This window comes from Pavona decussata, unplaced genomic scaffold, assembly GCF_977016875.1.
Source record: "Pavona decussata unplaced genomic scaffold, jaPavDecu1.1 SCAFFOLD_138, whole genome shotgun sequence".
NCBI lineage: Eukaryota > Metazoa > Cnidaria > Anthozoa > Scleractinia > Agariciidae > Pavona > Pavona decussata.
The window spans coordinates 615,001-627,451 of NW_028145551.1; the positions used below are offsets into that span (position 1 = coordinate 615,001).

At 35.4% G+C, this 12,451-nt stretch overlaps 1 protein-coding gene across 1 annotated transcript in view; it reads left to right on the plus strand.

The window, feature by feature from the left end:
• The window catches only part of LOC146467105 (C-type lectin domain family 4 member M-like), a 36,401-nt gene extending 29,545 nt beyond the window's left edge, over positions 1 to 6,856 (plus strand). Inside the window, exon 4 of the mRNA XM_085126340.1 lies at positions 6,249 to 6,856. Coding sequence (XP_084982466.1) covers positions 6,249 to 6,685 — 437 coding nt within the window. The 3' untranslated portion in view covers positions 6,686 to 6,856. The remainder of the gene's footprint in view (positions 1 to 6,248) is intronic.
• The last annotated feature ends 5,595 nt before the right edge of the window (positions 6,857 to 12,451 follow it).

Here is a 12,451-nt window from a genome sequence, read left to right on the forward strand (position 1 = left end):
ATCTGACAGCATATCTTGTGTCACTTTGATTTGTTCAGCGCCACATGGATAATCATTATGCAGGTCATGTAATTCATGAGGATATTCCAAATCAACTTCCAATAAATATCCAGTCTTATTATCTTTGGGAATCGTTTTCCAATTAATGTTTTTTATTTGCTGTTTATTCAACCATTTGAAATTCCCAGTTGGAAGATGTTGTGACATAGCCCATCCATATAGATTGTTGGCATCCAAATACATGATATGTTTACTGGATTCATTTGGATTCCAATTTTGCATGTATTTGTTGTTAGCTTTGCCGTATCTATTGGCTATGTAACTGATTCCTCCACGCATGCCCTTTTCAACAAATTGATACATATCAATATCCGTGATTAATTCAAGTTTGACTTCAGTCATTTTCAACATTGCATCCCAACTCAATCCTGGAGATGTGAAATAATGACATGGATCCAATCTATAATATTCCAAACATGTTTTCCTGAAATTTTCAAATACATCAGCCAGCAATAAAACATCAGATTTGAGATATAAATCATGGTATTCGCCCATGGTTTTCAATTGAAATGTATTCCAAACATTTTGTGCATGACTGTATTCTTCATCAGTAATATGTGTATTATTCATTTGACTGTAAAAATCATCTTTGGATGGTAATTCTGTTTCATTGAATTTATCAAAATTACTCATATAATCGTACGGATAAACTCCTTTTTGTTTCATTAATTGCAGTTTTTCACCTTTGAAGACTTCATTGGTATATTTGTATGCATCTTCTGGTAGATTCTTTACAAGATTTGCCAATGATTGATTCATAAACTGAAGACTGTATACTAAATACTAAATTATAACCTAAATACTAAATTATAACCCAACATGAAGGCCATGTATTTCTCCATGTTATTTGGGATTACATTAATTTTGTGTTGTCTGGTTTCACCTTTTCTATCCACATAAGTATTGGTCTCAATAATTTTACCAATTTCTTGCATTATAAAATGACTATCATATCCTTTCAAATTATGAAATATTACAGGGATTTTGTTAGTTATTGTAAAATCCCTGTTACATTGATTATGGGCTGAGCCACGGAATTCACCAGTAATATGACAATGATCTCTGACACGTTTTCCCCTTCCGGAGGAATTACCCGACCTAGGAGTTTTCTTGTATTTTTTACCACAAATATGACAAGATGTTGCTTTTTGGAATTTGTCTTCATCTTCTGGAGACATAACTAATGGTTTATTGAATTTGTTTTTGATTGTTTTTCGGCAATATTTGACTTCAGCAAGCATTGCCTCCATGAATTTGTAAACAGCTTTTTCTCCACGATAATATTTTATTGGTTTGGAATATTTGTCATCATAGCAGCAAACAACTTTGTAACCAAAACCGCAATCAGTGTGTTTTTGATAAGCTTCAGTAAAAGATTGTTGGTTAGATTGATTACAACCATGAATTGGTTCAGTGATTGCTTCAAAATCTGCGTATATCACGAATGGCGCTTGCATTTGTTTATTATAATTTGTGAATTCTATTTTGGAACCAATTGGTGGCATTTTAATAGCTTGTTTTCCATTGATTTCAATACATACTTCCTTGTGTTTCAACAATATTTCTTCCTTGGAGAAACATTGAAGGCAATGCATACAAAAATGTTTTTTATTTTTATTTCTTGTTTTTCGATACATAAATCTATTAAAATTTTTAATATAAACATAATGTTTGTTTTTATCATCTGAGATTAACAGAAAATTCAATACATCATCAAACTTTTCTTTTGAAACATAAATTGGATAAGTTTGTTTGTTTTCATAACCGAATACGTTGATGTTAATATTGTTTTGGGTTTCAATTTTGTTGTATTGTTTGACTGAAACAGGGAATTCAATTCCTTGGTAATCCAATTGTGGCATGAATGCTTTATCTGTTTTTTTTTTTATTCTTTGTGGATCTTTAATTTGTGGATTTAAATGTCTAACGTGACACCATCGAAAGCATTCATTGTCTTTATTCTTGAGATTAATCAATCCACTTTTGTGATGTTGTAATTCACTTGGGAGTTGAATATAAGAACTTCCAGTAAGAGGCTCATATTTGATAATATTGATGTAATGTCCATTGATTGATTTAATTATCCAAGCTGAACCTTCACTAATCCATTTGTGAATATCATTCATAATTTGTTCAACATTAACATCCAAAGATTCTTGAAAATCATTGGCATTAGTTATTGTTTTTGGTTTACTATTAAAATATCCAATTCTGGAAACAGTTTGGTTTCCTTTTTGTTGTTCAAAATAAATTGTCAAAGTTTCAATAAATTTAATTCCTTTCATTTGAGTTAATAATTGTTTCATAAAATGAGCAATAGCTAATCTGGTTGAACTCATTTGAATCAAAGGATCTGTTTCATTTTTAATTCCAACTTCATAAGATTTTGTATATCCCTTGAATGCTCTTGCAACTTCTGTGATTTGGGTTCCTTGTGTTGGAACTGGAGCCATTTTCTTAGTCCTTGGTGCTGCTTTGGGTATTAATTGATTATCAAATGATACTTTTTTCACTCTGGGTGCAGCTTTGGGTTTATCAGCAAATTGAATCGGAGGTGGAATTATGTTGTTTCTCGGCATAGGTTGAGGTCCATCTCTAAATTGCATTGGCGGCTTGATGATTGTATTCTCATAATCTTTTACCATTTGTTTGACTGATTTTCGTGGAAAAGGAATTGGAGTAACTTTCTTGGTTCTCGGCATTGGAACCGGTTTTTGTTTTTCAAGTGAAAGTGTTATTAATTGATCCTTCGTTAATTTTGATAAATTATTTTTATCCATATTATATATATATGATATATTATTTTTGAAAGTGCGGTTTTTTTGCGATTCCAGGTTTGGCATAGATGAATGAAGACTGGAGGCAACATTCACACCAAGATTTTGCGTGGACGGAGTACTTGGTCGGCTCCTATTTCGTGTTACTTTATTGTAGGACATGCCCTGAATACTCAATGTATTGAATACTCAGGGAATATTTACACGATATTTACCAAAATTCAATGTTTGGTAAATGTTCTTGAAGTTGTTTTTTATACGGATAATCTCCCTTATTGATTTTTTTCATCATTGCATTGTATTTTTTGTCAATTAATGCCTTCTCATCTTCAGTAAAATCATCATCTGATTTCTGCATTTTGATATCCAATTTGATGGATTCATAAGCATGTTGCATATTTTCTGATTGAGTAACTACCTCCAAATTGTCAATGCAATTATTTTGTCTATTTGAATCTATATGATTTATTTGCAATCCATTTGGAATATCACCTTTGATGCATTCGTAGATAAATCGATGAACTAATAAATATTTTGGTGTTAAACCAATTTGATTTAATGATGTTTTCAAATATCCTGTAGGAAGTAAATTTCCAATTATACATCTATTGGTTTTTTGTTATAAATTTGGCCATATTTATTAGCTCCAAAGTTGGTATATATATGATGATAATAAAATTTTTCACATTTAATTGGAACATTTTGCTTTTTTGATTTTTGTTTACCAAGTCTAATATTACCTTCGTATATCATGTTTTGTTGTCTAGTTACTAATTCAAGATTTTTAATACAATTGTCTTGTTTATCATTATTGATATGATGTATTTGATATCCATCTGGAATTATTTGTTGATTAATTGCTTCCCAGATAAATCGATGAGAATAATAACATTTTGTTTCCTTTTGAAAATAAATACTTGTTTTCAAATACCCATCAAAATGTAATCTTCCCTTTCTTGGATTCAATCTTTTGCTATTAATAATATATCCATCTTTTGAAGCCGCGTAATTTGTATAAATTGGATGAAAATAGTATGTTTTTCCATCATGAAAAACAGTATTTATTGCTGGAATTTGTGTTGATGAATTTTCACCAGCTGAAAAATTCATGTTTGCGTTGTCTAATTTTTTTGTTCCACTCATCTCAGTTACCCTAAAGGTACTCGTTTTGTCTTTAAGCCCTTTTGGTTTTCAAATTCATGTCCAAATTACCCTCCAAAAAGACATCAACCATTGTTGAATTCAAAATATAGCCAAACAACCCTTGTATTCATTGATGATTAATCATTGTAAAGTGGAAAATTAATGTCATCCAAATCGTTACACATTCTGTAATACATCTTGTTGATTATTTTATTTTCTGTGCGTGTAAACACACAATCATTGTCTTCCATTGGTGGAAATTCCATTAATCTATTGACTGTTTGTAATTCTTCTTCAGAGTATGAGCTGTTAAAAAAAGGCTTTTCTGGCTTTGTGCATGTGTTTCATATTTTCGGAAGCTGTAACCAATTGCAAATTTACAATTGAATTGTTCTGGCGATTGGAATCAATGTGATTTATTTGCAATCCAGGAGAAATATGTGTCTGATTTACGGCCTCATAGACGAATCGATGAGCGGGGCATGTATTGTTACGTCCCGGAGAAATTATATAATAACCATTTTCAGATAAGTATCCTTTTCTTGGTTCTAATCTTTTTCGATTGATTATATAACCATCAACTGAGGCTCCGTAATTTTCAAATGTTGGATGAATAAAATATGTTTTATCATTGTGATCAAATTGGTTGTTCATATAAATTAGATTACATAATTTTTCGAAACCGGTTATAATCGGTTTTTTTTCTTCATCATTCAAATCAGCGATTGATGAGTTGGTTGGATTTAATCGATGATTGTTTGTGAGTTGGGGATCAGTTTGGTGTCATTTATGAAAAACCTAAATTTAGCGTCTCCGTTGCAGGAGTTTTGAGAAACCGAGGATAAAAATTTAGGTTTTTTGAAAACCGAGGATTTAGGTTTTTAGGTTTTTGACGTCTCCGTTGCAGTAGTTAGGAAAAATATTCGATTATAAGGGTTTGTATGGGATTTTTTATCATTTTTTGAAAAGTGAGCTGATACCCTCAAATATCTAACTACTCACCCCCTCCCGGCTAAGTGCCGTTCTGTACTAGCCAGCCGTGCTTGACCTGACAGCAAGAAACGTCTCTTGAGAATATGAATAATTGTTGACTTTCGTATTATTAATTTTAACCTTAACGTGTTAATGTTTTGCCGAGAACGGCAACATTTTTTAAAAAACGTGTAAGGTCAATGTTTTGCTCATAAACCTTTTGTATTTCGAAGTTCTCATTACCGCCGTTTATTCTTTGAGAGCAGGAGGGCAGGAAGAAAAAATAATCTAAGTCGTTTGACAATATCTGGCGATGAGTGTTTAGTCGTTTTCTGTAGGTCACAGTCAATACAATCAAATTTTGGTACGAAGTTACATCCGCTGCAAGATGAAGGCACTTTGGTGGATGAGCAAATATGTCGAGGTAATTTGGTATAAGTTGTATATTTATTTATAATCTCTTGTATTGTTAATGCGAACCTAGCTCAATTATACCATCTTGCTAACTGATGAACAAAATAATGTTTTGCGCGTTACTGAAAAAGGCCACAAAAAGGTCGGCTGACTGGTACAGAACGTACTTGTGCCTAGGTTTGACCGTGAGTTTGTTCCAACATTCCAGGGACACGGCTCGGTCGGCGGCAAAAATGGCACCCGATTTGAAATGAACTTTGTTTTCAACGAAGGCCTGTGTCTCAATAAATGAACTCTTCCGAAATGAGCTACCCAGGAGGGACCACACATCATCCTTCTTGTCATATGGTGAGGCAGGTAAGCAAGAGCTTAAGTTTCAAGCAAACTTTAGCGAAGTTTTCGAAGTGCTCTCCTTAAATGACGGGCCAAAATTCATTGAAATTCGATTTGTAGTTTCCTACCTTTCTATTAACATAATACAGTGATGCACGTGGACCAGTTGCTTACAGATAAACCGCTCAAATAGCCTTTGGAAGCACTGAAGAGCATTGAAAACACAGCAAAACACACCGGGTCAGCTTTTTCAGACTTATGTATATTTTTGTGGGCTTTTAAGGGAAAATTATTGTCTAAATTTCGATTTAATTTTATCTCCATACAAACTCATAAATCACCCTTGCATGGTAACCTGTGTCACATACGCTTTGGTAACCTGTGGTGACACACCCTGTTATACTTGGCAGATCGAAAATAAGATAAGATAAGATAAGATAAGATAAGATAAGATAAGATAAGATAAGATAAGATAAGATAAGATAAGACAAGATAAGATAAGATATTCTGAAAGGAAATGAAACGAAGCTCTTGTATTTTGCTTTACAGCTTGTCCAACCAACTGGAGAGAATTTGACGGAAATTCATGCTATTACGTCAATGATACTATAACCAAGAAATGGAGCGATGCTCGAGCAGTTTGTCAAAACCTGGGAGGAGACCTGGCTGTAATCACCTCAGCCGAAGAAAACGACTTCGTTTACGAACTGGTGATGGAAAAGGAAACGGTTACTGAGACGAAAGCGTGGATTAGGCTGAAGAGAAACACTGATGACTCCAAGTGGTATTGGGTTGATGGCACCCCACTGGAGGGACAGTACGAGAACTGGGGAGAAGGGGAACCTAATAACTACAGGGGAAAAGAGAACTGCGTGCACTTCTTTGGACAGCCAGGAAAGTGGAATGACGTCCAATGCGAAATGACGGGTGGTTGGGCTCCCAAGAGCCCCACCATTCTTTGCGAAAAGCCTCCCCGTGTATTCTAAATCAACCAGCTGTGAGCCTTATCCAGAGTTAGTTGTTTAAGAATCTATAAGGGAAGATATAACTGTAAATTAAAGGTTGAAAGCGCGACATTTACTCGTTAGATATGAAACTAAATGCTGTTGATAAAAGTTGATATCAATACCCATTCAGCTGAAAGAAATAAAAATGGTGTTGGGAAACTTTGTGTCATAAAACTTGTAATCTTAACGCCAGTTCCTACCCCAGTTGGTTCCGTTGGGATTGGATGCGTTGCTATTTAAGGGGAACACGTTCTGTCGCTGTACAGGTGGTGTTTTTTAAACAGTCTTAACACCCCTCCCACTCCAACCTTAATCTGACACTTGAAGAAGAATCAAAACATCTTTATTGAACATAAACTACGTTCTGGGATATCTACTGAAGGTTTAAATTTGTAACCTCCTGTAAGCGGGCAACTCTCGTGTGCGAATGTCGACCAAAAGAGCTGAATTAAAACAAAAAAGAATAAGTTTTGGCAAACAAGTACCGAACTATGTTTTGTTTTCTTCACCACAGTTTTTTTGATATTTTTATTTCATTTTTTCTGAGTTGTGACCTTATAAATGTTCCTCAATGCCCAAAACTAAAATTCTCATCAAAATATGCGTTGCTTTTACCAGTAAGCTGCTTACAGTCTTTAATTCGTTTGACCAGTATTCTGACCTGAAAACATGCACAACCAACTAACTGTGTTCCCAGATCGTCTTGCGCCCTTTTAAAGTCATAAATGTGTAAGTGAACACAATTTGGTTTGTTTAGATTTTTTTTAAATTTATTATTTAACATTACTCTACATATAATAATAGTAATGCAGGTTACATACGCTAATAACAATCCAAGGACTCTACTTACAATTCCGATATTCACCTTACTAGCAAAAAAAAAAAAAAAAAGAAAATACAATGATTTACATTACTTACAATACGGGTTACGTAATACTGACAATGCAGTACTCTACATATCACACAGTTTTTACTACCGAATTAGAGGCATGAACTGAAAGGGAGCATTGCTTTCCATTTCGCATTATGAATATCTATGGCGTTATTTTGCTTAGCTATGAAAAACTCTAACTGATAGGCATTTTTTAGTTTTGTCTTAAGAAGTGAAAGGGAAGGTTTTATATTAAGATGTCGGCTTTGATAAATAACTTGTTTACCCAATAATATAATATGGTTGAGTAACGGCATATCTTTTCTAAAGAATCCGAACATTATATTAGTGCTTGTTAAAACATCAATTGTAGTAAAGAAACTCTTCAACCATTTAGCTACAGAAAGCCAAAAAAGCGCTTGATGTTGGACAGTGTAAGAAAAGATGCTCCAGGGATTCGTCTCATACTTGGCAAAAGGTGCACGCAGGTGAATTTACAATGCCCATTCTGTGAAGGGCTCTGTTTGCATAAAGAATTCTGCTTAAGACGTTATATTGAAATTCTCTCAATTTAGAGTCTAGCGTAGCACTTCTGGGAAGAAGATAAATATCCTTTCAAGGTAGATCGTGTGTCGGAAATGATTGTTTATATTTATATTTTGAAACCGGAGGTTTCTCAATTTTCCTAATGAGATCCCCGCCAATATACCTCTTTAGAGGAGGTGGGAAAAGTGTTATCGTGGCATTCATTATTTCTTGGCGGGTTATTTGGCATGTCCTTTAAAAAGATGCTTTTACAGAAAATTTAAGTTGTAGAAAGTTTTCGGGATACGGAATTTAATTTCTCAATTACTAGCTGTTATTGGCTTTACGCAAAAAATTCTTCACAGTTATTTTCTTTGCAAAAAACAACAACAACAACAACAACAAAAAACATATCTACCTCTCCAAAACTAAATGAATTTAAGTTTTTAACTTATGAAATTTTGGGCGAATATTTTGCCGAACAAAACTTCTGATTTTTTTTTTTAAACCATAAATCCGTATTTCTAATGTGACTGTTTAAGGAACAAAACATATAATTGGGCTATGCTTTCTCAGACTCGTTGGTCTAGCTAGCTTTCATTTTTCGCAGAAAAAAACAAATGCTTTCGTTATGACAGAAATGTCAGCAATGGTAGTCATCTGCTCCAATTATAGAAAGAACAGAATTGTGATTTTGCAATAAATTTTATGATCATCATAACCTCAAATTTTGTTTAATTTGTACCTGCTAATCTATAATTGTATTTAACTTCCGATAAACTTGTCACCTTTGTTTATTCCTCGTCATCGACAGTAGAGTTAATTATTCTTTAAGATGGGATTTTAATTAAAAACTCGTGAGTCACAGAAGTGTAATCCTCTTTAGTAAGCCAAATAATGGTAACGCATTTATATGCCGCATTTTCTATTTATATATATTCCAATGCTGTTTACACCAACCTATGTCTATTAGCGACCTAATCCTACCCTCCCAACCCAAAACAAGTCTGTCTTTATATATAAAAACATTTTTTACAGTTATTCTTTAGCGCAACTGAATGCTCGTGATGCAGTTTTGGCGAAAAGTAAACATTTCCTTTATCTATATAACTGTAAGATTAAATTCAGGCGGAACTTATTGTGGCGTCTTTGCGCGCAGTAATGACTTGCGAGGCGAGACGCAAATACTTCACTTAACAGGGAGGGGATGGGCAAAAGTGCATCTGACATCAGGCGATTAAACACAGAAAAGGTAATAAAAAGTTGAAAAATCACGTGGTGACCCCTACGAATTGTCTTAAATTGGAACTTCAACTGCGATGTTCACATCTTCATTTCATTAATGGGCGGTGCCTGCTTTCGTTATTTCGCACTTTTCACACCATGACTGCCTATCTCTTGCGCGTGCACGGATGACACGAGGTAGCAAGTGCATGAACGAATAATTCGCATTTTGTGGTACTCGCGGCCATTCACTCTGTTTCGAGAATCATGTTAAAGTTATCCTGGTGTGACAATCATTGTTGAAAGTTTCCCACCTCCGATAAGTAGTATTTTCTTTACCTTATCGCCAATAAAACTGCAAGATTAAATGCAGGCGTAACTCAAAGTGGCGTCAGTGAAAAAAAATCTTTGCCAGCGCGCACCACTTACAAGGGAAAAAGCCAATACTTAAGAGCGGCTGCCTGTAAGAACCGAGAACTGCATTTCAGCGACCACTTGGTCGAATTTCTGATATTTTACCTGAAGATACCCTTGGATTACCTGTTTTCGAAAATCATATTTTAAAGTTCCAGGGTATTTTATTAAAAGTGTTTCTGGTATGTGATTTTCTCTAAATTCAATGTCATATCTCAAAAGACGAAGAAAAGAACTTTATTTGTTCCAAGTTTCAAGCTCTGATTTAAACTCTTTCCCACTCAAGGAAGATCGAATATGCGTGCGATACTTGCGGCTCGCAATTCACGTCACGAATTATGAGATCAGAACCGATTCACAAACACTTGACATGTGGAGCCCGTGAATGTTTCCAAACATCACATATTGGTCCCTTAAACTAATCAGACTGACCGAAGACAGCCATTCAATGTTTTCCGATCCCAGATTTCTTTCCTATTCTGCTCTAAAATAATATATTTATTCCGGTCAATTACCTACGAAACATGTGCAACAAACTTTGCATACCATTTCGATGTCGCAGGAAAAAGTAGTACAAATCAAACTTTACAACTCCTTTATCTTCTTAAATGAAGCAGTCGATCAGTAAAATGGCAAAAAGCGTGTGACTTTGTTCCTGCCGTGTTGTTTTGAGTGTTTGTTTTTAGCAGCGACGGCTCAAATCAATAAGCCAAAGTGACACTGAACATTCACTTCGCTGATGTGGGTAACGCGCACCTGATCCTGGCCAGGCATTTCGGTATGGAATTCTGCGCGTAGAGGGCGCTTTTAGAAACTGTAAACAGTGAATAGTACTGCTTGTGGGCCAAGCTACGACTACCCTGCTGATGAACACTTTGTTAAGCTAGTAAAAGACTGTACAAGAGATGCGAGAGCCCGAATTGCCAGCTTTGTATTTTTTTTCTTTCGCGAAAGAAAATTAAAGTATTAGTGTCATTTCGTTTTTTAACTTACAGTTATACAGACCCTGAAACGTCGATTTTTTCGCGAAAAAAAAAAAAAAAAAAAAAAAAAAACATCCATAACCACCATCCTCACAATTGAAATTATGAAATCTGTATATTTGAGTGATGAATTCCCCACCAACCCGACCTCCCCCCCTCCCCCCTCCCGTCAATAATATTGTGGATATTGTTTACTTTCCTAGACCGTTTTCTCGCTGCTCCTGCCAGTTTCTTTCAACTCCGTGAAAAAAAAAAAAACAATAACATGAAATCTGAAGTTGGAAAATTAATAGGCAAAATACGGCTCTCACCCGCTCGTGCTAGTAATAAAATAGTTACGGCCGTCACCCACTTGTGCTAGTTATAGGGTAAATACGGCCCTCACCCGCTCGTGCCAGTAGTAAAGTATGTTACGGCCCTCACCCGCTCGTGCTAGTAATAGGGGAGATATGGCCCTCAACCGCTTGCGCTAGTAATAAGTTAGTTTTCGTGGCCTTCACCAGACAGACCAAGGCTGGCAAGATTCCTATCTTCTCCAAAATTGAAAGAAACTGGTAGGAACAACGAGAAAACCGATTTAAGAAAGTAAACAATAACCGCAATTGACGCTTATTGCCAGGGGGGATGGGGGTGGGGGAGGTCGGGTTGGTCTGTGGGGAATTCACTACTCTGATAACCTCAAAGTTACAAATTTTATATTTGAATTGTGGGCATGGTGGTTATGGATAGATTTTTTTTGGCAAAAAATCGACGTTCCAGGATCTCCATTACTGTCAGTCAAAAAACCAAAAACTGCCACTAATACTTGAACGTCGGTTTTTTTTTTGCGGACAAAAACAAAGCTGGAAAGGTGGGCTCTCAGATCTCTTGTACATTCCTTAAGCTTGACAAGGTCATCATCACCAGAGAAGTTGTAGCCCACAAGCAGTACTTTTCTAAAAGCGCCCTGAACGCGTACGTGCCTGGCCAGGATCACGTGCGCGTTACCGACATCAACGAAGTGAATATCGAGTTACAGTTGTTTTGTCATACTGGCTTATTGATTCGGAGCCGTCGCTGCTAAAAAAAAAAAACACTCAAAACAACACGGCAGGAACAAAGTCACACGTTTTTCTTTATTTTACTGATCGACTGCTTCATTTAAGAAGATAAAGGAGCTGTAAAGTTTGATTTGCACTACTTTTTCCTCCGACATCGAAATGGTAGGCAAATTTGTTGCACATGTTTCGTAGGCTAATTGACTGGAATAAATATATTATTTTAGAGCAGAATAGGAAAGAAATCTGGATCGGAAAACATTGAATGGCTGTCTTCAGTCAGTCTGATTAGTTTAAGGGACCAATATGTGATGTTTGGAAACATTCACGGGCTCCACATGTCAAGTGTTTGTGAATCGGTTCTGATCTCATAATTCGTGACGTGAATTGCGAGCCGCAAATATCGCACGCATATTCGATCTTCTTTTAGTGAGAAAGAGTTTGAATCAGAGCTTGAAACTTGGAACAAATAAAGTTCTTTTCTTCGTCTTTTGAGATATGAGATTTGATTTAGAGAAAACCACATACCAGAAACACTTTTATTTTAATGAAAATAGGCATTAGTTTCAAGGCCATTTTGAGTAGCGTACACAAATCTGCATGCTTTAGAAAGCAGCCATCGAGTTTGGGATGTTTATTGTATTAATTTCTTGTGAGATGATTGGTCTAGGTTTGTGTAAAGTTTCAAGCT